At 39.5% G+C, this 24,497-nt stretch overlaps 1 protein-coding gene across 7 annotated transcripts in view; it reads right to left on the reverse strand.

The window, feature by feature from the left end:
- NCOA6 (nuclear receptor coactivator 6) overlaps positions 1-24,497 on the reverse strand; it is a 47,902-nt gene that overhangs the window by 22,474 nt on the left and 931 nt on the right. For 3 of the 7 annotated variants that reach the window (XM_075058051.1, XM_075058029.1, XM_075058070.1), the window contains exons 2-9: positions 17,687-17,789; positions 12,076-12,228; positions 11,699-11,973; positions 8,501-8,656; positions 7,788-7,910; positions 6,281-6,409; positions 3,763-4,578; positions 763-909 (exon numbers count right to left, since the gene is read on the reverse strand). In XM_075058051.1, the coding sequence (XP_074914152.1) occupies positions 763-909; positions 3,763-4,578; positions 6,281-6,409; positions 7,788-7,910; positions 8,501-8,656; positions 11,699-11,963 (1,636 nt within the window). In that variant the 5' untranslated portion in view covers positions 11,964-11,973; positions 12,076-12,228; positions 17,687-17,789. Of the gene's footprint in view, positions 1-762; positions 910-3,762; positions 4,579-4,676; positions 4,738-6,280; positions 6,410-7,787; positions 7,911-8,500; positions 8,657-11,698; positions 11,974-12,075; positions 13,501-13,528; positions 16,977-17,686; positions 17,790-24,497 lie in introns of those variants that run through there. The other 4 variants (XM_075058039.1, XM_075058059.1, XM_075058046.1 and 1 more) reach the window with 4 other exon arrangements.

The following is a 24,497-nucleotide window of genomic DNA, read 5'->3' on the forward strand; positions in this document are numbered from 1 at the left end:
GAGAAAATCATACTTCTCAAAATAAACACTTAGACTGGTATTTCCCATGTACCCCACTGCAGAAGACATAAAAAATTTAATTTCAGTTGTTACCTGTACGTAAGTTTGAAAATTTTCCATAATATCACCTAACTCAACAGAGTAATTCCTAACCAAAATAAGCTTCAAACCTTGAGGTTATTTTATAATGGGTTAAAAAATAAATACACACAGAGTATTGATGAAATGACATTATCAGGGTACCCATAATCCAGATAAAAGACTAATAATTGAATTGTTAAATGGAGACATTTATGAACTAAAGATTTAATTTTTACAGGTCTGACTATAAGCAGACTTCCAAAGCTTTCAAAGGAACTAATAAATTATCTTTTCAAAGCAGAACAAGATTATTTTGTTGTTGTGCTTCTAAGATAATAACACAATTATTTTTTTTTTCTGGAAAGAAGTTCCTTTTGTATTGTACCATTACCCCTAGCCTCCAAATTTCAGTGCCACTTCCATTCCACTTCTTAACAGATACTTCTGGATCCTAGCACCAGAGTCCTAATCAGTAATAGTTGGGTTGTTTGAAAAGCCATGAGCAGCCTCCTGCTTGTCTCTTCTTCATTTAGCAATACACACAGAATGCCCCTGCAGCCCCAGCTAGTTAACTCCCTATTAATGACAAGAGTTTAATGTTTTGGTATCTGTGTTACACAAGTAAAGGCGTAATTTTCTACAAAAAAGAAAAAACTGAGGAACACCACATCCCAAACAGACCTGTGTGCTGCACATTTTGGCTAGTTTGCAGCTGCGGCGCTCCACTGTTCACCGGTGTTCCTGGAGCTGTGGAAGGCACCTGACCTTGCATGAAGTTCTGGTTAGCCTGGCCTGCAGGGAACCCTGGGGGGAGGCGCTTGGGTATTCCTGAACACAAGGATTTTCTTATTAGTAAGAACGGAAAACAGGACTTAAAAAAAAAGAGAAAAAAAATCTACAATTGGACTGTGATAGGAAGGATACCTTTGAGTCTGTACTGTCACATTACAGGTTTAGGCAGAAAGTGTTTTTTGCCAATACACGAAACCCACTGAAGACATTTATAGTTCTTATGTGTGCAATAATTCTGCCTAACAAACTACTATGACTCAGTTCAAACTGTAGTTTAAAAACAAAACTTACCCCACAGAGAAGGCAAAAAGTCCATGTTTGACTTCTTAGAAACTAGAAATTGAAGTAACATAGTTCGCTGTTTTCTTCTCTACTACATCTCAACTCTAATCAGGCCCTTAACTTACTCCATGTACGCAAACACAAGTAACTTGCATTTGTTACCGTGATGCGCTCCTCTCAACAACTCTCACCATAACACACCAGGTACACACTCCTTGGCACTGCTGCTGTGTGTACGGACACTCAAAAACCTCCACAAAAGCTGCTTATTCAAGTAACCCTGCTATTCTTACTGCAAGAGCAAGTAATTCTATCAGGCCCCTACCTGGCACAACACTCACCCTTTGATGTATCAAAACATCACTGCTGCCCTGGGACAAAGCGCAAAACCTTCCCTCTGTCTACCAATGTGAGCAGCAGCAGCATAAATGGATTTAACAGAACCCACTTCTTTTTAACTCACTGTCAAATAGACGATGCCACAGACCTAGAAGCAACCCTGTCCTCCCTTATGTTTCTGACCCACAATATACAGCCAGAATTTGACTTTGGTTCCTTCTACAGTTATAGCTTTCTTGCACACTTAATTGTATTGCTTGTGTTAATTAATCTGGTCTTATGTTTGTAATTAATATTTCAAGATAATCAAGTTTACAGGTCAAACAACAAAACACATCTGCAAATATGGAACATATACTTCTTGAAACATCACATCACTGGACTCTAGTTTTAGTTCTGCTAAACCTTCAGGAAAGTTTTGCACATAGGAATGCTTGAACTGAGAAAAAAAGAAGTGTTAACTTGGCCTATTCCAAATCTAATATAAATTCTGATTTGCTAAATTAACTAGGCAAAATGGAAAGCATTTGAATGTATTCATTTACACCAAACCTTTAAATGCAAGATGGCTTAAAAATTGAAAGATCTGTAATTATAACTTGGTTAACATAACAAGAGATGGCTCAAAAATTGAAAGATCCATAATTACAATTTAATTCACATATTCGTTGCAGCGAGGAATGAGCATGCACAGAAGCCAGGCAAAAATCTCAGCAAGTGGAAGCAACACAGCTTTACTCAAACCAATGGAATCCTGTCTTTTTAAATCAGCTGGGGATATAGCTCACAGCAGGATTACCGATTTTAGCAATAAGGTCTACAGTGAGTCCAAATAATGTATTTTGATAGTTTATTTGGGGTGTCATTTTTAACTCAAAAAAAGTAGGGTTTTGTTTGTAGTAGGTTTACTTAGAAAGGAAGGCGAATACACAAGTTGTACTATCTAGAGGTCATGGCTACGCTACCTAGAGGAAATGATTCCTAATAGGGACATATGGCTAGTGAGGCAAAACTGTAGGGAAATGTGACTATAATAAATAATAAACATAATGGCTTCCATATGGAGACAAGATAAGCTATACCAAGTACAGGGCACTGGCAGAGCCTAAGAACAGTCTGGAAGAGGAGAACCTTGAAACTGAGAAAATTCATCTGAATTCAAATGAGGCCCATGGTACAAAGAGTGAAAACAAAAAGCTTGTCCAGATCAGCAGACCAAGAAACGGGTATTCCTTACAGCTTTTTGGACAGATTTCAGACATACAATGTGAGAATACAAGAAACCAGAATATATATTTATATATATATCTCTGTGTGTAGGTGGACAAAGAATATGGCTCATACTTTTTAAGTACAGAAAGACAGTATTTCAAAAGCTTAAGCAAGACCTTGTGTATGGGTATCTGAGAGCAGCCATTCCAGAGAAAGATGAACAAATGAGTGAGCAGAGAGAAGTGCTACAAGTCTGGCACAGAACTACAAAAGAGGAAAAAAACACCAAGGACACAAAAGAGATCTTGAGATTGACAAATGAAATTCATTCACTGTTAGAGAAGAATTCTAGGAGTAGTAAGTAAAAGATGTGAGTGTGGAGGACCAAGGAGAAAACTAAAGACAACACAGCCAAAGGGGAAATTAAAACACCCCTTGATCTCTTAATTTTAGAATAGGGAGTACAACAGTACGGCAATAATAGCTCTTTCCTCTTTTATATGGGAAGAAACTGATGACAAATAAAGACAGGCTCAAGAAGAGACATCCAAAACTTAGAAAGGAAGATGCAAAATAATGCCTTGTTTCTGTAGTAGAAAATGTAAATAGTGACAGAGGAAGCTGAACAGAGAAATAAAATGTTCATTTGTTCTTATTACACTCACTCTCTCTTTCTCAAAAAAAATCCCCTTCCCAAAGACCAACCCCAAACCAAAAAAAAAACCCCACACCATCTCTGAGTATCCTGAACTTGCTTAAAGGCAACAGAAGAATTGTCAAGAGGATGACTGGCAGTCATAACCAGCAATTGCATACAGCAATTTCTGCAGTGGCCCAGAGTCTACCATTAGGTTATCGCTGTGATGCTGCAGGACAGAGATAGGTAGTAGAAGTGACATGATGCTGACGCTAATTTCACCCATGCCCACTTTATACTCAATCTATGCCTTTATTCTGTCTTTTAAAGGATCTTTTCAAAACTAACAGCAACATTAGTACTAGCCATTTTATATTTCTTTTCTTTTTAAAATAAAAGAAGGTCTCAGTACTTCTTACCTCCTAAACCAGGGTGTAAACCTTGTGGACCTTGGTTTTGCTGCTGCATCACCATGAAGTTGGGGGGTACGTTCCCCTGTTGCACCATAGGATTACGACTAGGAGAACTGACAGGCTGCTGAAATCCCTGGGGAACCGTGCTACTCTGGGGAGGCCTTGGTCCCATCTGCTGCTGCGTCTGGTTAACTGTTGGAGATGATGCAGGAGATCCCTGCTGGAAGGAGGAGGGAGAGGAAGCAGGAGACTTGTTGGTCAGGTGGGGTTGTTGTAGTGGCGTAGGAACCCGTGAGGGCCCTCCCTGAAGGCTTTTCATTTGAGGAGCAGTAAACTGGCCAGGATTGCTCATTTGGGGAAAGTTTGAGTGAGCCTGGGAAGCTTGCTGGCTTCCAAAAGGATATGGAGGTGGAGGATGAGTAGGAGTTTGTACTGTTGCTAGAGATGGTCTTGCTTGAAGTTGCTGCTGCATTTGTCCAGGCAATGGGGCCTTTTTCCAACCCTGGTTTACTGTCAATGTACCCAATGCTCCCTGGGTTGGAGGAGGCTGAAGTGCTCCAGAAGGAAGCTGGTTCCAGCCAGGGGGAACTGGAACCTGTGCTGGTGAAGTAAATGAAGGTCGAATACCCTGCTGTGGCTGCTGATGTGGCTGGGGAGGACGTGTCTGCAACTGCGTCTGCTGCTGTAGCTGCTGAAAGTTGGCTGAGTTCATCTGCCTGTTTACAGGAACTGACTGCATTGAATGGAGCTGGGGAGCTAAAGATCCAGATGGATGATTTTGCTGCTGGATATTTAGCCCAGATAAGAGTGGGTCCATTGCATCTATTAAAATAGCAAAGAAAAGTAAAAAAAATAACCTACTGTAGACAAAACCCAGCCCAAAACAAGAAAGGGTAAATTGCTTGCTTGCATTTGCTTACTCTGCATAAAAATTCACGCTCCAGTGTTCCAATTTCTCCAACAGACAGAACAGGCAATGCTCTGAAAGTTTTCAAAATGTTTGGGAATCCTGAGAAGCCAGATCTTATCAATTTATAACCTCTACAATAAAGCACAATAGCTCCACAATACTTGTTGCTACAGACTAATGTAAGCCTTCTACATGCTTAGAATAGTAGAATCACATAGCATCTCGAGTTGGAGGGGACCCATAAGGATCATAGAGTCCAACTCCCTGCTTCTCACAGGACTAAAACTAAACCATATGACTGAGAGCGTCGTCCAGACGCCCCCTGAACTCTGACAGGCTTGGTGCCGTGACCACTTCCCTGGGGAGCCTGTTCCAGGGACCGACCACCCTCTCAGTGAAGAACCTTCTCCTAATGTCCAATCTAAACTTCCCCTGACGCAGCTTCATTCCATTTCCTCGTGTCCTATCGCTGGTCACCAGAGGAGATCAGCACCCCCTGCTGCGCTGCCCCCCTTGAGGAAGTTGTAGACTGTGATGAGGGCACCCCTCAGCCTTCTCTTCTCCAAGCTGAACAAGCCAAGTGACCTCAGCTGCTCCTCCTAAGTCTTGCCCTTGAGACCTTTCACCATCTTGGTCGCCCTCCTCCAGACACACTCTAGCAGTCTGACGTCTTTTGTCTATTGAGGCGCCCAAAACTGCACCCAGTACACCAGTGCGGTGTAGAGTGGGACAACCACCCGCCTCGACTGGCTAGCGATGCTGTGCCTGATGCACCCTAGGACACAGCTGGCCCTTTTGGCTGCTAGGGCACACCGCCGACTCCCATTCAATTTGCCATCAACCCAAACCCCCCGCTCTCTTTCCGCGGGGCTGCTCTCCAGCCTCTCGTCCCCCAGTTTGTATGTATAACCCACTTGTTGGGGCTATTATCCCTACCAGTTAAAAAAAGTGGCATGACAAGAAATTAAGATAGTATCATAAACTAATATTCCCAGAGTATTTAAAACATTTCTGAAAAATGCTGTCTGTAAGAATAAATACTGCACAGATCTACAGAAGTTGGCAAGCACTGCCACCATTTTATGCAGCGACAAGGAATAACCCCCTCTCTTTTTCAGTAGTCCCAAAATGCAAGTAACTTGTACTGGCAGAATTGCGAAGAATAAACTCTAAACATTCACACACCCCCAGATCCCCAATCCTTAAACTTCCAGTCTACCTACCCCTCCTGAAAAGCAGTTGTGCTCAGTCTGGTGCATTTGCTTCCTACTGGAGACATCTGCCTCATTCAATCAATCCTTCTCTCACCTTTATCTAAACATAAAGCTTAGTCACAACAGTTCTACTACAAAAATACCACTGCTGCTGCTCAATGCATTTGAACAAAATACTAAGCAACCTGGTGACTTATTAGACACCCAAATTATTTGAAAAGTTTTACCAGATTAATGGGGGCAGGGAGGGTTCCACAGAAAGAGTAACTCCCAGAAAGGGCAGGGGAAATACTCCAGGACAATTCTGGAGTACTCTTATGAGTGCACGCTCAAGCCTGTGTGCTGAAGAATAAGAATTCAAGAACTTTTTCACATCAGTACTGTGACTAAATTTTACCACCTGGCTGTGAGGAAGGCCGAGGTGTTCTTGGCTGCAGCTCAGCACTAGCACCACTTGCCACCATAGAGGAAGGCACATTTCCACTCTGGGACATCATGACAGCTGCAGCATTGCTCATTCTTATTAAACCTTAAAAAATAAAAATAAAAATTATCAAGTCTTGTAGTTTTTACATAAAGAAGAATTTTAGATATTTTTTTTACAAGAAAAAAATTCTATTTGTTAATAAAACATTTCTTTAAACTTTAAGAACTGTTTGTCTGAAATAACTGGAGGACCCATTTCTGTCTGAAGGCTTAGATTCCCTGGTATAAAACAAACAAGTTAAGGTCATGCTGAAGCTTTTCCTTTAGCTCCAAACCTTTAAAAAGGTTACAGAAGGAGACATTACTGACTCATTAATTATTTGAGCCTGACTTGCCACTAAAGTCACCAAGTGACAAGATTTTATCAGTTATACATGTACTGTGTTTTTTGCAAAAGCTGATACTAGAAAGTAACTGAGGTGGTATAAGAGAGAAAAATTTCAATGTTTCACTTCAACAGACTGCTATTTTACAAAATGGTTTATATTGTTGACCTGTTGGTTATACTGTTGTTGTGTTTATACTGTTTACATTTATATTGTTGACCTGCAGGTAGGAAATGAAGCTCATGATTGTCACAGTGAAGATTAGAGCAGCCACTTTCAAAGTAAAACCTTCTTTAAATGTTTTACATTCCTTGTTATGCACAGTGATTAAACTAGTGTTTAATCAGGTTTCTACAGAGGTGAAATGTTCTTTCCATTCCTTCTCATCATCTTACATTAACTCTGACAAAAAAGCTCCCTTTTTTTTTTTAATTGCTTTAAATCCTATTTACTAAGATATTAAAATATGTTACATAGTAGCTTTCTTTTAACTCTTCATAAAATCTGACTTTTGTAGTTAGAAATTACTTATTATGTCCACAAAAATTAATTCTCTCTGATCAGATCTCAAAAGTTTATCAGAAAATAAAAACTGAAACTAACAAAGACAGTGTCCTCCTTCCCATAATTATAATAGATTTAATCTAACATAGTTTATTATTGTACACTGAATAAAGGCTTATGCTCATTTTCATAAAGGTAGCTAAACAGAAAACTGTGATAATTTGTGCACATTTCTAAGTGAATTCACTATACTAGACTCATCTGCATTAACAGTCTTTATTTCAAAAAACCCACAAAACAACAAACTGCCAAAACCCAAACCCAAACCACCAAACCCTCAAAAACCCCCAAACCAAAACAATCTGCCCCACCCAAATCACTCCAATGTTTGTAGGACAAAAAGCAGCCAACTATTTAGTTTACATAATGTGGGACATGGTTTGACAGTACAGAAACAAGAACACACATCAATTAAAATGGCAATAATAATTCTGCAAACAATAGTTGCTATAATCAGTGAAATTTTACACTTAGCTTAGTAACAAAGTTCAAAGTGTATAAAGCTAACAAATAAAAACCGAAGGAATTTACCTTGTCCCCCTTGCATGGGAAACCCCGTTTCCATTCGCACTGAGTTGCTTGCTCCCAGGGGCCCATTGATTCGGACATCTTGGCTTCTGTTTTGAGCTAAAGCTAAATTGATAGCACCTTCCCCTAAAAGTAATGCACAATTTGGGTGAACTGAACGATATACAGCAAAGCAGAATACAGACATTTTCAAAAGGACATTTAAAAGATGTCAAGGAAGGAAGAACAAACTTTACCTATAATGCACACTTCAGAAGGATAGTTATGCATCGTACTACTCTTATCTTCTGGATTTCAATTTTCAGAAAAACAAACACCAGGACAAGCATTAAATGCCCTTGTTTTCATCCCGAGTGTGCCCTTGGAAAACTGTCCAGAATAGGTATTTTAATTGTGAAATCCACTGAAACTTGTTCTTAAGAAAGCCTCATATGAAAGAATGAGGAGGAAAAAAAAATTGGGCCACATTTTGCTAGCTAACACTCAAAAAACATTTTTCAGGAGGTTTCCTGATGCTCAGAGGATTTTCAGCTATCATTTTTACTATTAAACCTATTATTGAAAGAATAAAAGTCTTGAGCCACCTTTTCACTGAAGTCATTCTCCAAACTACTAAATTAGAAGTTTTGCAACATTAACCCAGTACACGAAATTGCATGTTGAATACACTTATATTTTAGCTTAATGCCTTTGGAAGCAAATTAGGTGTGAAATACCTTCAATTTGAACTGAGAGAATTCCCAGGTCACGAAGCTGTTGGTTATTATTCTGAGCCAGAATTCGCAGCCGCTCAGCAGCTTCACGGGGTATATTGAAGGTAACGCGTACACTGTTCCAAGGCTCTATCTTCTGCAGTTTTAACTTGTTGGATTCTTAAACAAAAAACAGTCAGAGTCAGTGCAAAGGCAGTTTTCAAACACATATCATGAAATAACTTGGCAAAAAAAGCACAGCTGAAAAAAATGAAACAATTATTTGGCTTTGAAAATTATCAAGTGGTTAGTCTCAGATACAGGAGATTTCTCCAGCTAAGGCATACAGTGACTGATTCTGCCAAACCACTTCATGTATGTCCCAAAAATTGGCAATATAAAAACTACCCAATTGATAACCAATGCAATAGGCAACGCAATCACTTGACAAAACTTGAAATATTCTGTGGATAAACTACTTTGGAAAGATATAAAAATATCTAATTAAACAGATTTAGTAAATCTGTTAGTGAACCAGATGGATGTGTGAAAAAACTGACTACAAGAATGAAACCCTCATTCTTCAAATATTTGCTCTACAAATGCTTGTGAAACCATCTTTTTAGAACACCAGTGCTAACAGAGTCCTACCAGTATTAATTAATTTCTACCATATTATTTAGTTTTTCTGAATAGGTATGTTCAATCCACTGCAAAAAAACCCATATTAAAGTCATGCAAAATATTTAGTTGCAGGTTTTCTGAAAACCTATTCTACATACGAGTGTTTCTACATAGGTCAATTGCTTTAAAAATAACAGGTGGAAATTAGCAAAAAGGTAGGGCTATCTTAGATATATTTATCTGGAGTGGTACCTAAATTATTGCCACAAAAATGCATTTACAGATAATTAAAAGTATATTCCTAATACAGGTTTCTAAGCTTCAAGTTTCTAGCTTTCTGAACAGGAAGTCCCTCTGAAACCAGTAAACATTGGCCCAAATTTTAGTCAGCTAGTTCCTCCACTGTAACATCAGATTTACTAAAAGTTTGCTAACTTTTTGATTCTGAAGAACATGTCATTTAAGAATGCCAATAACTCACTCCTATTTAGGAATCTCTTGTCCTTAACTAATTCACCAAGTCCCTCCTGCTGCTACAGCAATGGTATTAAATTCATCCTCTTCCTACTTATAAACACATTTTTGGCTGGAAACACGACAGGAGTAGTTTTAAAACCACTTATTGTGGAAGTTTGAATAGTCCTATATTACTGTTATTAATGTTCCAATATTTTACATATAAAAATTGCATTATCAGTTTCAGTATTTCTAGATATTAGTACCTGAGTGTCTTGTTTTTCAAATATTGCATCTGCCAAGTCTAAAGCAATGTTATTTACTAACTCAACATTCTGAATTTCCTATTTTGCTCTGAATCAGTTTAAATTACTTGTCACATGGATAATTTTCAAATTAATTTGCCACTGATTTTAAAAATTTGCCTTCTGCTTTCTCAGCTGAGGTCTCAATCATGTTTATTAATCCTGCCATTAATATTTATAACAAACCAGCATGCAGATGCCTCTGTATAACAAAGGCAACTCCATACAGCTACAGATTGGATTTATTTCCATTGAAAAACTACACAATTCATCTATGGTATTAACACATACCCTTTCACACCAGTAACTATCTGTTAGTTTTATATCTACTTCCAACTGTTTATAAGATACAGCTCAAAACAGTCGTATTTCTTCATAGCATTTTTGTCTTATCCCAACTTTTTTATCTCCCTGAGAGGTAACAGCAAGGACCCCAACAATTGATGCCAGACCCAAGTGACTACAACTGGACAAAATGGAAAGGAAAGAAAAGAACAAAGTGACAAATTCAGTTTGGTTATTCAGAAGTCATAGGTTATATGAATAACATAGGTTATTCAGAAGTCAAAGGTATTTTACATTATTGAAAATACGAGCAATGCAATGAACATTTTAAAACCTAATCTAGAAAATTAGCTTTGTTTAAACACAAAGGCTGCCTGCCTGAAGAAGAAAGGTGGATTCTTCATCGTATGGTGTGATTTCAAAAGACCATGCAACAGAAGAGCAGCATGCTGGGATGGCAATCTGTAGTTATCATGAAAAGCTTGGATGACCATCAGCAGAAAGAGGGAGAGTGTATGGGCAATTACGTGGCTTTTAGACTGCAGTTTTATGACATCATGCCAAGTCAGGTCAGCACTGCTGTGGTTCCAGTTGCCAAGGCTCTTCTGGGTATGTGTTCGTGCCACCCCACTTTAGGCAACCCACCCAGCTTTAACTGTTTCTATAGCAAACTACACTAATGGCAAGAAATTAAGCCATTAACCTGACCATTCAAGTAATCTCAGATGAGGGACACTGCTGGGGAAACTGGCAGTGCGGAGGGAGCATGTCACTGATACAAGCACACTGACCCAAACCATCACAACACTGCACCCTTACCAAGGGAGGGCTGTCTATCAAGAAAGATTGTACTTGTACAAGCAAGACTACATAACTGAGCAGCTATAAGTAGTCATCATAAGACCATTTACAAAGACGCTCAGACAGTGGGCAGATGTCTTTTTCAAGATCTAGATGTGCTGGTAAAAGATGTTATTGTCCCAAAAGCCTATTATCACTCACTAGCTACATAGCTGTCCCCAGACCTCCGTGGGCATACAGGGGTACGTCAGAGCACTCCATGTCCTCCATTAGGAAAAAAAATTAAAAAATCAAGTAGCATAGGTCAATGTAGCAGCAAAGGGGCAGTAACATCTCGAACTGACAGTTACTTGAGAGTGAACCCATTCTCAGATGAACTGCAGTGGTTTAAACTGGATGGTTTTGGTAGTAAAAAACATCTGTGTGGACAAGCCTGGTTTAACTTTCACATAACACAGCAATGTGTAACGGTGGGAAATTAAAGAGAAAAAACCCAAGTAAAACACGGGAACTGAACAGGAATAAATGAACTCACTAATGAAATCAGTTTTAAACAATAAAACAACTGCAGAAACTTGTACTCTATCTCTCTGAGAAGAACAGCTCCCAAATTCACTAAGAATAACCCCAACAAATCTTATTACAAAGTAAGTAACTCCAAAACAATATAATCTGTTTCTTTCTATAAGCACCCTGACTACATAAATAAATATTTTAAGGACAGTTGAAAAATTATAAGAAGGTACATTACCCATGTGTAAAAGGCCAGGCACATTCTCCAATATGGTATCTAGCTTCTGCTCAAAGTCTCTGTCACCTATATTTCCTTTAAAAGCTACAAAGATCGTGGAATCCTCAGGAGCAGCCTCCTGTTTCAGTTCATCTTCCTCCAGTCCTGAATCAAAATCCACCTCTAAGTCTTCCATAGCTGAGGAGTACAAGGAGGCATATGTATCTTTTAAGTTAGGTAGATCATCCAAAACCATTGCTTCCAACAATGGGAGCCTGTCAGACATTAAGATGATGCTTGGAAGGGAAAAAAAGAATTATAATAAGTACAATAATAAGTGTGTAAAGACATTAACAACTGCTTTCAATGGCACATAGATCATCGACAGAAAAACCTACCAGCTGACCCAATGCTAGGGTCTGTGAGACAAACTGTGCGACTTTGAAAATGGTGGCCATTGCAGTATCCAAGCTGTTCGTCCACTAGAACAAGCAGAAGTGGTTTCCTGACAGAATGTTGCTGCACGTGACTTGAGAAGTATTCCAGTTGACCTCAATGATAGTCAGGTAGAAAGGAAGGTAGAGGGAAAAAAAGAATAACAAGAAAATCAATTACATTCATCTCCATATCATACAGAGGACAAGCAAGCACCCAGTACCAATTCCGCAGTGCCTGACTGCCAGGAAATTCTAAGACTCACAGCAATACTTTAATTATAGAAAGATAGGAAAAACCAGCAAATTTAGTTTCAGGGACTGCAGATGCAATAGGCACTCCTTTGTACAGCAAAGCAGTAGGAAAGCCATAGCACTTTTACCACCAGAAGTTTAGCATTTGACAAATATTTAACTCGCATCCAGGGAAATTTCAGGCATACTATGCCTTCTTTCTAAAAGTTTGTAAAGATTTAGGTGTTTTCACCTGCTTATGCACATTACAACCTGAAATTTGCTCCCCCTGTGCTAGCTCACAACTCCCCCCGTGCTAGCTCACAACTCCCCCCGTGCCCCTATTGAGCTTGGATAAGAATGAAATCAGTACATCAAGTCACATACTGGATGTTTTTTACTTTATGAAATGTCTAGACTTCGCAATAAATTTTACTTGACATTATGATAGTAATCTAAGCTGTTATGTGTACAAAAGTACAACCTACAATAAAAGTTTTCCCTACATCTATAGTGAACAATACCATTTAGTTAAGATAGAAATTTTTCCACTCCAACAGAAGCCGTTAAAAGGGCTATGGCACTAACTCCTTCAGGCGAGACCTCTATTCCCACCCGCAACACTTTGCAAGTATTGCTAAAAGATTAAAACCATCTATACCAACAGCCAAAGCTGATGTCAAAACCAAAAAAAGGGACCTGTTCCTGAACACTGCTGTCAAAAACAAATCAATTCAACGGCCAGGACTGTCAAGACCTCATAACTCCAAAGCTGTCAGTATTCAGCACAACCCACCCAAAACATTTAGTTTGGGATGACATACCCTTGAATAGCATACAGATTGGGGTTTTGGCAGAGGTTCAAGTTCCCAACACAAATTAAAACCACAGCTCCAAGATTAAAAGGTGAGCTGTAGATACTGGCCAGAAAACAGCCTTTTCTAATAAAAAAATCTAACTACGTTAGACTAGACTCAGATCTACATTGTTTGCACACTCGTGTAACATTGCTGAAGGGACAATATTACAAATGAAAAAACAAGGACTTGGAAGTCACAAAATACCCTCAGCTTTTGGTCAGGCCTCTATGCACACACTGTGATTTTACATAATACAGGGTTTTTTTCTCCCTTTCAACCCTGTACCACACTAGGCAGGCTAAATGGCATTAATGAATAATCACCTATTTTACATATAGTTACTCTCTTCATACTGCAGCACCAGGCCTTCATTCTCAAACACGACTCAAATCTCGGATTAAAAACAAAGCTAATTTTGTCTCACAAGCTCTTCTTGTCCTGCAACAGAAAGTAAGTAAAAATGTTTCACAGTCACTGATCTATTTCCATAGTGCTTTCATAAGTTACTTATTATTACCATGGAAATTTTAAAGATGGGGAATAGAGATAAAAATTTAAAAAATTCATTACCAGGTGAACACGGAGACAATTACATCTTCTTTTCTTCCCCAGACTCCTTGCTGCTCAGCTCTGTATCTCAATTACAGGTCAGTGTTTGGCACCTCCATTAAGTTAAACTACTCAGTTTCATGTCAGATGCCCAGAAAATGAGAATAACAATTAATAAGCATCTGTGAAAAGCTGTTTTAATTGATTTTCACACATAATTTCTTGGACAGGGAACTTCTTTACCAGAGCTGGCTTTACATCAACCAAGATAGAATTCCTTCTCCTTCTGCATCCCTACATCATTCATTACATATACACTGACTTGAGGGAATACTACACAAATAACCTTTTTAATGACCAAGCACAGTCATTCTGTGCACTGAATGAGGCAAGCATCCTGTGAAATATAAGCACTCTATTTTGAGAAAAATTACACAGAAGATTATTTATCTGAACATCGTGATTAAGTTTTTCAGGGACAGAAATCTCAGCTCAATATACAGGCTCTTACATGTTGAAAAAGCACCATTACTTGGAGGGGATGGTGTGTTCCAACTGCAGCAAGAAACATGAGTACTTCTGACAATCCCTGACACCAAAGAAATAAAAATTTCTCTATAAGAACACAAACATTTCAAATCTTTTTCTGAATGGAAGTGTCTGAAGCATCCATGTTCTCTGTTAAAGAGCAGAAGACTCCCAGACTACTTAAACCGTGGTTCTAAAGACTTCATGAAAATGCTGCAGCTTAGACCAGATTCCACCAGCCTCACCTCAATGTGCCAAAACCTGACAGGATTTGTTGAACTTTTGGCCCTTCATGAACACTATTTTATATACAGTTTGCTAAATCCCAACGGACCACAGGCCTTGTTTCATTTGATGCAGAAAATCATAGGACTGCAGGAAAAGCTTGAGTTAAGAAAAAAAAGACAAACCAAGATTGAGCTTTAAATGTTACTTTCTGGACAAGAACATGTAGCTACAGCTCCCTTCACTTTTTTTTTTTTTTTTCCACATTACACTCCTGAAGGATCTCTGCTACATCCATCTTCCCTCTCTCCCTCTCAAACACACACAGGTTAGTCCGTTCCTATATTCAGGTATAATTTATCTCAAGTATGACAGGAGGAAGTAATGATTTGTGAAATCTTCCTCTTCAGGCAGAGCACAGCACACTGTCCATCTCAAACCAAATGAATCCCAGCTGCATCCCTCGTCCTAACAAATTCTGTCACCTGGTTATAGGGTTGACTTCCATAAATCACAAGCCAGGACATGACCATAATTAGCGTGTACCCTTGCTCAGCACTCTTCCACATAAACACAAAAAGCCTTTAGCATAAGCACACACAGGTAAAACTCCGGTCATTCAACAATTCCTGTAAACGAGATGAACTCCCAGCAGGCTATAGAGTATCTCTGATGAGTAAGAACCATACTTGAATTGATCTGCATAACCACAGCACATTTCATGAACTTGAGCATTCATGCTCACATGGCAGCACAAAAAGGTCTCCGAATATCGTCCTCCATTCAAAGAAGATGCATGGCCTCCTCCCTGCCCTGGCACCCTGTTGTTTTAGAGTTTCCGATTTAATATTTCCCATTATGCAATTGTTTCTGGAAACTCAGAGCAAGTCCTGTGCTACCACGTGGCAACGATCTACTCATGAACCTGGCCTGGGGCAGTGTTAAGCCTGTTTATTATAAAGTTGGTCTTATTCAGTACAGTCTAATTATTAAAAATATGCAACCGAAGTAAGAGAGGCAGGGATAAATAGCCAGATAACAGACTAATAAGCAAAATGCACCTGCAGTATTGTATGGTGGTAGGGGGTGGCAGGAAACAGCCCATGAAGACCAGAGTGTCCAAACTGAAGGATACAGGGCACACCCTGGGCTGCTGGAGGCTGAAACTCGCAGGTACACTTCGCATATGGATAAAACAATGGACAGACTAAGATGTGCAAGAGAGACGCTCTCCAGAGGAAGAATTTGTGTAGTGTTCAGCAATGCCACAGTCTAGTTCCGGGCTGATGGACAGCTGGGTCCCACTGCACACCACGGGGAACCCAGAAGGCAGTTTATCATACTACATGTTGCCCCCCACCAACAGCCCCGATAGTAAAAGGAAGCCTGCACAACAAGCCCAGTCCCACGTGACTGCGCAATACTTAGAAAATCCCATCCAGTCCCTGGGAGAGATGGGATTAGAGCAAAATCTGAAAAAGCCAGTTGTCACTAGCTGGGGAACAGCTGAACACCAGAAAGCCAGAAGGCTCTGGAGTGCCAGCACTGCCAGACGGAAGTGCTGGTCTCTGGGGTTAAAAAAAGAACAAAACAAAACAAAAACCACAAAGGAAAAAAACAAACAAACAAACCTGGTATCTTGGTATCCTCATCCCAAGATCCCCTCAACTGATCCAAACTTAAGGTTATGTCAATTTGTTTCTTAAACAGAATGTGAAACCTCTTGTGCTGCTTGCTTCTAACCATGGCACTACACAAGTCAGTAAACCAAAACCAGGCTTTGTCTAGTAACTTGCCCAAGGTTTTCTGCGACACAGTCTATTTATTGATTTACAAGCTGTTTATACATTTCAGGCAACTCAGAATAAACACTTTCACAACTGATGTCACACCAGAACATGCACCCTCTCAAAACAAACATGCAAGAAGCCCAATTAAATAGAAAGTACTAAAATCCTGCTCTACACCTGAAAAAGTACTCTTCCAAATTACACAAAAGTTTGGAAAGGGTGAGAGCAGAAGGAAGGATTGACTGTCGGCCTTCACTAGCAGATGGCAGAAGTTAGCACTGAGCAGGGTCCTCATCCTCACCCTGACTATTATTTAAAGCTGCAACAGGGAAGAGAAAGAAAAAACAGCCCAGAAATGAGACTACAATCAAGTCCCCTGGGGAATCCAGAACTGAGAGTGAGGAGAAAAAGTCTCTGATAGCAGTAGCAAAATAATTTCTGAAGGATACAGAACCCTCCTTGCTTTCGCATTCATTGAAAAATAGTTTTCAAGCAACTTACTAGGAAGGAAAAAAAAAAGGAAATCAGAAAAAAAAACGTCTTGAATAATCCACTTGAAAGTCTTCTTGTTTCATTTGGTTTAGGTGCCAGTGAGAAAATATGTAAAGGCATTTATTAAGTTTTTCAGGATGGGGATGGAGGAGGTTCAGCATTGCCAGAATATTGTTAAGAAGGTGGCTTTCTTTTAATACACAACATGTACTCACATGCACCCAGACAGGCATACTTTTACAGTGTACCACCTATAAAACCCAGAAACAGTCTGATCATAACACTTTTTATTGCAAATTTGTTAACAGCATATTATCCTCCTACAACTGTTTCAACCATTTTGTTGCCTAGCATAGTGATCCTGAAGCTTGTTAAATCTGACCAATGAGTAAACCTATATACACACAACCATTCTATGATACAAAGATTAAAAAGACATAATTGTTTTTGGCAAAAATACACAAAAGAGACTTTTAAACAACTTCTAGACAAGTGTCATATTGTTACACAAGGAGATTAAGTAAGGCTAAGAATCACTGTTATAATATGAAAGAATACCTAAAAACAAACTTAAACATGCAGCAAAATTTCCTCTGGAACAACTTAGCTAGAAGTAGTTCCATCAATTTGGAACTTCAAACTTTAGCATTAAAGAGGGATAACACCACAAAAGCGTCTCAACTGTCCTCTTTGGGAGGAAGGTCTGAAAACAGCTACAAACCTGATGACAAATGCCCGTAACCCTCTACGGCAGACTGAAAAGTCAGGTCTGAAAGACAGCCCAGCCCTTCAAACACACACAAACATTAGAGGCAAGGACCTATTAGTGGGACAGTTAGGAGGAGAATATATAAGAACAAGAGATACTCAAATGCATCATATACTTATTTTACTTACCAAAACAAATTCCACAACTTCAGTATTTTGTGACATGCAACAGGTCTTCAGGTAATTCCAGACTGGCAAACATGGTTAAACAGCAACTCCCAAAAACGTAATCCTAAAAGAAAACCATGACATTTCATCAGACAATGATGCAAAAAACAAAAATACTGAATATAACAGCAAATACCTTGATTTTTAATATGCAGTTTTGCACCAAATCCAACTCTCTCCTTAGTAATGTAAAAAGCACATATTACCATATTCCAATATTAACAGCAAAAACTGAGGATCTTGAAAAATCAATCTTTCATTACAGGCAAAAACCCGAATACTCCTTTTGGTTGGAAATACCATTTTATTCCTCTAACCATGGCAAGTTTTATCTGGAATAATGTTTTTATTAAGTCTTAAGATAAACTCTTCTAGCCTAAATTTATCTGCAGAAAAGAGAAACTGGCACAACTAGGATGCACTTCAGCTCATACTAAGCAGGCACCTAAACAAGCTCAGGTTAAGCTCGTAACACATTATAAGCCCATAGGACCACCTCAAACAGACATTTTTATTGCAGGTGGCCAACAAAGCAAGGTGAATCCATCCCCAGAACCTGCTCCTGTTCACAGTCTCATCAAGTTGCCCTCACACCTCTCAGGTAACAGAAACACAGCAGTAATGCTAATGGCTTCAATGAAAACAAAACACCGCCCCTCAAATCAAGATGATTTATATTAACATCCCAGTGCTGTTTTTCAAGCAAATCTTCTGCTTACACACCAGCCTGCTCATCAGTCGGGAAGGGGACTACCCAAAAACAAACTGGGGAAGCAGAAGAGGGAAGAACACCCCGAAAGATAAAGCATAAAGAAGATGCTATCTTCTATCTAGACAACAAAGTAAAATTGCTTTAAAAGCCTTAGTATTGTGCCATAGCCTTTGCACTTCTGCCAGCCCAGCAACTCGAAGGGAAGGAACGAGTATTCATATTAAAGCAGCTCCAATATGCTTTGTAGCACTTTTAATAGTCATCTAACACTTTTCAACCTCTGGTATCTTCTTGTATTTCTAAATCAGCATTGTAATTCAAGAAGCAGTATAGTACAATTATAAGACCTGAGTGGCTCTATCATAAGCAGTAACTTTGCTGTTTCTAGCTATAAGCAAACCTGCCTGAATACCACGACCGGATACCAAGCTGACAAGCAAAACCAAAATCTGAAATATGAAATTTTAACATAGTTTATTAAGTCTAAGCCAAACCTAAGAAAGCTTTCCACGTTCTAGAGTGGATATTGCATCACTTCTTTTTTCCCCACCCTTTTTATAAAACGATGTTCCATGGACTACTTTAGATGGCCTAAAATTGAGTCATGTAACAAACTGGCTGGTTATCTCCAAAGCCGTGCTAAGAGTTCACGTGAAAGGACAGTCCTTACTTCCCAAGTAAAAACTGTTTTTAAGGCAGCCTCAAACCTGACAGAAGTCAGCCCCCATTCTAACTATCTATGCCTTAGGAAGGCAGGGGTAAGAGTCAACATTTGGCTGAAGGGTGGTGAACTGGAGGGAAAATCATCTGAACTCCTTGGTGCAAGGAACCAAGGGGCTTTTTGCTCCTTCAATTCTCCCTTCCGAGGGGAAGGGTGACTCTCCCTCACCACAGGTGGAGCATATGAGATGGTCTGCGGACACTCAACTGCTCCAGAGAAGAGAGGACTGGGAAAGACGGGCTGACCTAGCAAGCTCCTGTAAGAAACTGAGGATGCTCAGCCCGGGCTACAGGAAGAACAACAATTAACTGCTGATGTCTCCATTCCCATCATACACACAAGACGATACCAAATTTGGTTAAGGAAAATAACTAATCAATATTGGTTCATCAACTCCAACTTTCATTACAATAAGCTATCTGACAGAGAACTTGGAAATGCCGAGAGACTGAACACATGCCTCAGCAGACACGAAGGAATCCATAAAAACAGCCCCATGAAGCACTCCATCTGCAGAAACAGTTCAGAGCTTATGCTTTCCCAAACGTCAAGGAAACAAACAAGTAACTCTACAGGAAGGCAGGCTTCATTCACGCATTCTGATACAGAACTACTCGCCACTCACTCCCACAGTCCTCAAGCATAAAATACCTAAACCCAAGTGTTTCCGACAAGGAGAAAACTACAGCTTGTTATAACACATATGACCTTTTGCAGTGGTATCTTGATGTATTTTAACAGCAGGTTTAGTGGAACATTGGTTTGTTAAAGTTTCATGAAGTTTGTTGAAACCGCACAACTCATGCCAAGCTGCAATGGACACGTCTCAACTGAGCCATTAATTTTTATTTCAACAGAATTTGAATGACCAAGATCATCAGGGTTGCTTTAAAAAACAAGATGATAACTCCAGAATGAGATTCAACTGCAGTTAAGTTAGCCACGTAGAAATTCCCACTTTCAGCAGCTAAGAAACTAACACAAGAGGGCTGCCAGTCTTCTTCCTAAGTCATGAGTTAACTCGGAATCAGCAATTTTCTTGGAAGCTGTAGTCTACACAGTGTAATATTTGATCAGTCAATTCCCATTAGCTGAATTATTAATTTCACATGTTAAGGATATTTCCATTTGGAAGAAATACACTATAGCTTGTAACAGATGGATACTATGACAGAGCTTTGCAGCATGTAACTTTTAAAAAATATCCACCAATGCAACCAGCAAACAAGTAAAATGAGATGCTATTTAAAATCAGATGCATCTTGACAAGAAACTATATTTTATCTTGCCTTCCAAAGACTATGAGAAAACTCATTTTCAAGTAGCAATCTATTAATTGTTTGTGCTGCGACAAGCTTTTTATTTAAAGCTGAATTTAATTTCCACCAAACCTTTCTGGGCTGACATGCCCCACAGATACTCCTTTATCACCAAATTCTCACTGAGCTTCATCAATGCCAATATAACCAGTCCAGGTATTCTTGTGATTACCAGTCCTTAAGTAAGGTTTGACAGAAAACTGCACCTGTTGTTTATTGCAATATTCTTCCTTCTTACATGTAATAAAAAGTCTAGAAGATTTCACTAGTGTTTTTAAAATTCTGAAATGTTATAAAGTATGACAAAAAGATTTAAGCTAAAACAAACAGCTTAAAAGTAATTCCTTTGGTATGAGGCACTCAGTAATAAGGAGACCGTTTTCCCTGACCAAAAAAAAAACCATAAAACCTTCATATAACAGAAGTAAGTATAGGTTTTGTTAAAATCAAGATTGTTCTGAGAGTTTCCTGATTGTATAAAAACTTGCAGCTTATTTTGTGCTGCTCTGGGCTTTTGGAAAAATCAAATTTCCAAAGTGTTACTTATTGCCATTACTGCTATTAATAACCACGTCATCACTGGTCAACTTTGCACCTTCTGGTAAAACTAGGATGCAACAGAACTACACAGCAATGCATATTTGCAGAGATGGGAAGAGTGAGCACCCCAAATAACCCTTAGAAGGACCACTCTCCCATGCTGCAACCAAAAGATGAGGCACTATTTCTTGTCCAGTATTATTCTTAACTGAGCCTCAATAAAAAGAACTGGTAGTATTTTTGCTTTGGGAGGTTCAGCTCCTACAGCCATAGTCCCAACACTGGAACTGCTAACTTGACTTCTCTGGGAAAGAAATCCATCACAATTGCCAATACAAGCCTTCTATCTCATCTCTCACATGCTCTCCACTCGCTGCTGGGAAAAACGATGTTATTACAGATGCCAAAACTTCCAATTGATCAGAAAGCAAGGCAGAAATAACTCCTCACATTTTCCTTGTATCATCCAGCAAGGAAGGAGGCTTCCGAGAGTCCACCTGCACACATGTATGCAGAACAGAGGCTTGCATCTAATTCGGTTTCTGCAAGTACTGCCCAGAAACCAAGATGAGAAACGCCATCTCACGCCAGCTGCACAGTCTTGGTAGGTCATTTGATTTTTAAAGAATAAAAATTATAAAATTACAATGATATGCATAGGACTTGGAGAATTTAATAGCATGCATCTTTTGGTGGCAATAACTCAATCATTCCCTTTCATACATCAAACCTAATGCTCAGGCTCCCACATACGCAACTCAGTACAAGCTGTCCCAAATTACTGGTTTACATGAAGACAAATTTAGACAAGGCATCATTCATCTCCTGTAGTTTTCAATTTTCATACAAATCTGACTCAAACCGCTGTGTAGGGCTATGCTTCAAGACTACTCATTCAAGCTGGAGAAGCAGGCAACTGTCCTCTCAGTTCCAAAAAGACAATGGCTCTCACAAGCTATGGAGTCCCTTGTGCACCTCCTTCCTTCACCTGAGCAAACAAACCAGCTACACTGTGACACGCACTGGTCGCCTTTCTTTTTTCCCAAACACATGAAGAAGGGTTATTTACTGTGACACAACCTCAAGGCCGCAACATATACATGACAGAATTTACTTCTTGTTTCTATTTTTAATTATGACAATAGCCATTTCTGATGTGGAATTCAGAGTGCAGGCGGGATGCTGTTAATAGCATCAACTAATGACAGAGGACACACTGGATGGAAAATGACCCCCAATGCCCCATGGACTGAGAAAAATCCCAGGCTCCTGGACCTCTGGAAAACTTCCACTACTATCCTTCTATGTAATCCAAAGCTTAGATGAACTTTCAATTCCAGCAGCATCACTGAAAATACCTTTTTTCCTTCCTGCTAATTAGCCAGGACACTAGACAATCTGACTTTCATACACCACTTTGAGCCAAACCTTCAGTTATCAATGTGTAGAAACTAAGGAACATGCCGACTAGATGGCTGAAACGCTCAGTTATCTGCAATGGGTAGTTCCTGCTGAAGAGCATCAGTGATCCGACCTGGAGGGGACAGCAGAGTTTGTAACAGTGTCAAGACAAAACACAGAACAGTTGTCCTCTGGCTAACAGATGGAAAATATCTCACCTGGAGTCTGACGATGCATCTTCCCTGCCTCAGGTCTGTGTCATCTAGGATTATTTCTCCTTCCACTTCTGCCCCTTAACTTTTCCCAAGCCTATGCATTCTCTCCTGTTACGTCTGCTCTAGCCCAGCATTAAGGAACAAGTTTATGCCTGAACACAGTTTTTACATACACAGGGTTAAGTCTTGCTGTTCAATGGTCTACACACTAACAGGCCTTCTGTTCACTCGTATTCTCTCTATGCCACAGCATTTGCGTTTCTCAATAGAGACCACATGATTTTGAAACAGACACCACTATCATGCCTTCTGCCCTTCACAGGTACACTAGTGACCTACAAAATTTCACTATTCCCAATGCAATCAAACTGCTACAGCCACATTAACTCTTTGATATCTTCAGTAGCAAGCCCTTTGCCACTGCAAATCTATTAAATTTATTATGTCTGTGTAACTCAGTTGTAACTCCAGCTTCCATCCAAAAGCAATCAATATGGTATTAGAAAATAAAAATATACTGTAAACCTGTTTAACTGTTTAGTTATCAGTTCCAAATATTTAACATCTACTACAAAGGCACGCAATCTTTGACAGGATCATACTTAAACAGAACAAAGAGTGGCATTACGATTGTTCAGCAGAATTTACCTCTACAACCCCATATTTTCAAGTATTCAAGCCACTGAAAAATGAAAACAGTAACACTTAGTTTAGAGATGTACAGGGTGGCCTGGATTTCACAGGTTTCGCCACACACAGTTGTTTATTTTAATGAAGCACCTCTTTTTTACTAGAATAGCGTAAAATTACTGTATCAGTTGGAGGGCCTGTTGTAAACAACTCCAAGTCCTATACAAGAACAGGCTTTCCAGAGAAAATGGCTGGAGAGTGCTGCTGGGAGTTTTTCCAGTCAAAATCCGAAGCCTAACAGAATACCCTTCTGTAGGTTTAAAATATTAAGAAACGTCATCTCTCAACAGATGATCAGGTCTGTGTACAGCCTCCCCCATTTTATTTTTTCTCATAGGAGAGTCAGGATACAGCATGTGAAAAATGGTTTCCTGGTAAAGCCAGTTAACTTTCAAAGGAAGCCACGTGGCTCAGTGAATATTTGAAGAGCGTACGACTGTCTAGCAAACACCTTGATGTCTTGCTGTAGGTAGCGCCTTTAGTCCAGAGGCTCGTAGACCTGGCCATTCTGGATACATGCCTTGAGACTTTTGTCTCCCTCTCCACAAGATGCACAGAAAAGCTGGGAACGCTTGCTATAACCAGAAAAGAGCTGCTAAATCCACAAGTTGTGGTTATTACACTTGGTGACCTTTTTTGAAAATGCCAAATTTGTTCTCTGTGGTTGTTTTCTCATATGGGAAATACCGAACCAAAGAACCAGCCAGAAAGCCTACAATGCACAATCATTATAAAGATAAATACCAACAAGAGGCACTGTCTTTCATCTAATAAAATTCAAATGAGAAAGGTTTTACTACAGTTGTCAGTCAGGGAATGAGCACAAATGTGCATGTCCAGAAGCTGAGGGGTTCTGAAGAGACAAAGCTCATAAAGCTACCATTTCCAGTCAGCTTTCAGAACCATGCCGAGGTGAGTGACAGAAAAGCTCTCCACTTCCTGCTCCCCAAGGAAGCCTGAAGGAATCAGAACCCCGGCTTTTCAGAGACGTTCTAAAAGCAGATGAAACTTAGAGAAATGCAGAAATCAAACCCACGGAATAAGTTAAGAAGCCTTTCTCTGACTATTTTAAAGAGTTACTGAGAGAATTCGAACAAAAGCTTGGGTTCAAAGAAACGTCAGCACACCCTCGCTGACATCTCACGAAGACGTCAATGCCCCCATGAGGTCAGGG

Source organism: Buteo buteo, chromosome 2 (genome assembly GCF_964188355.1).
Source record: "Buteo buteo chromosome 2, bButBut1.hap1.1, whole genome shotgun sequence".
Taxonomy (NCBI): Eukaryota; Metazoa; Chordata; class Aves; order Accipitriformes; family Accipitridae; genus Buteo; species Buteo buteo.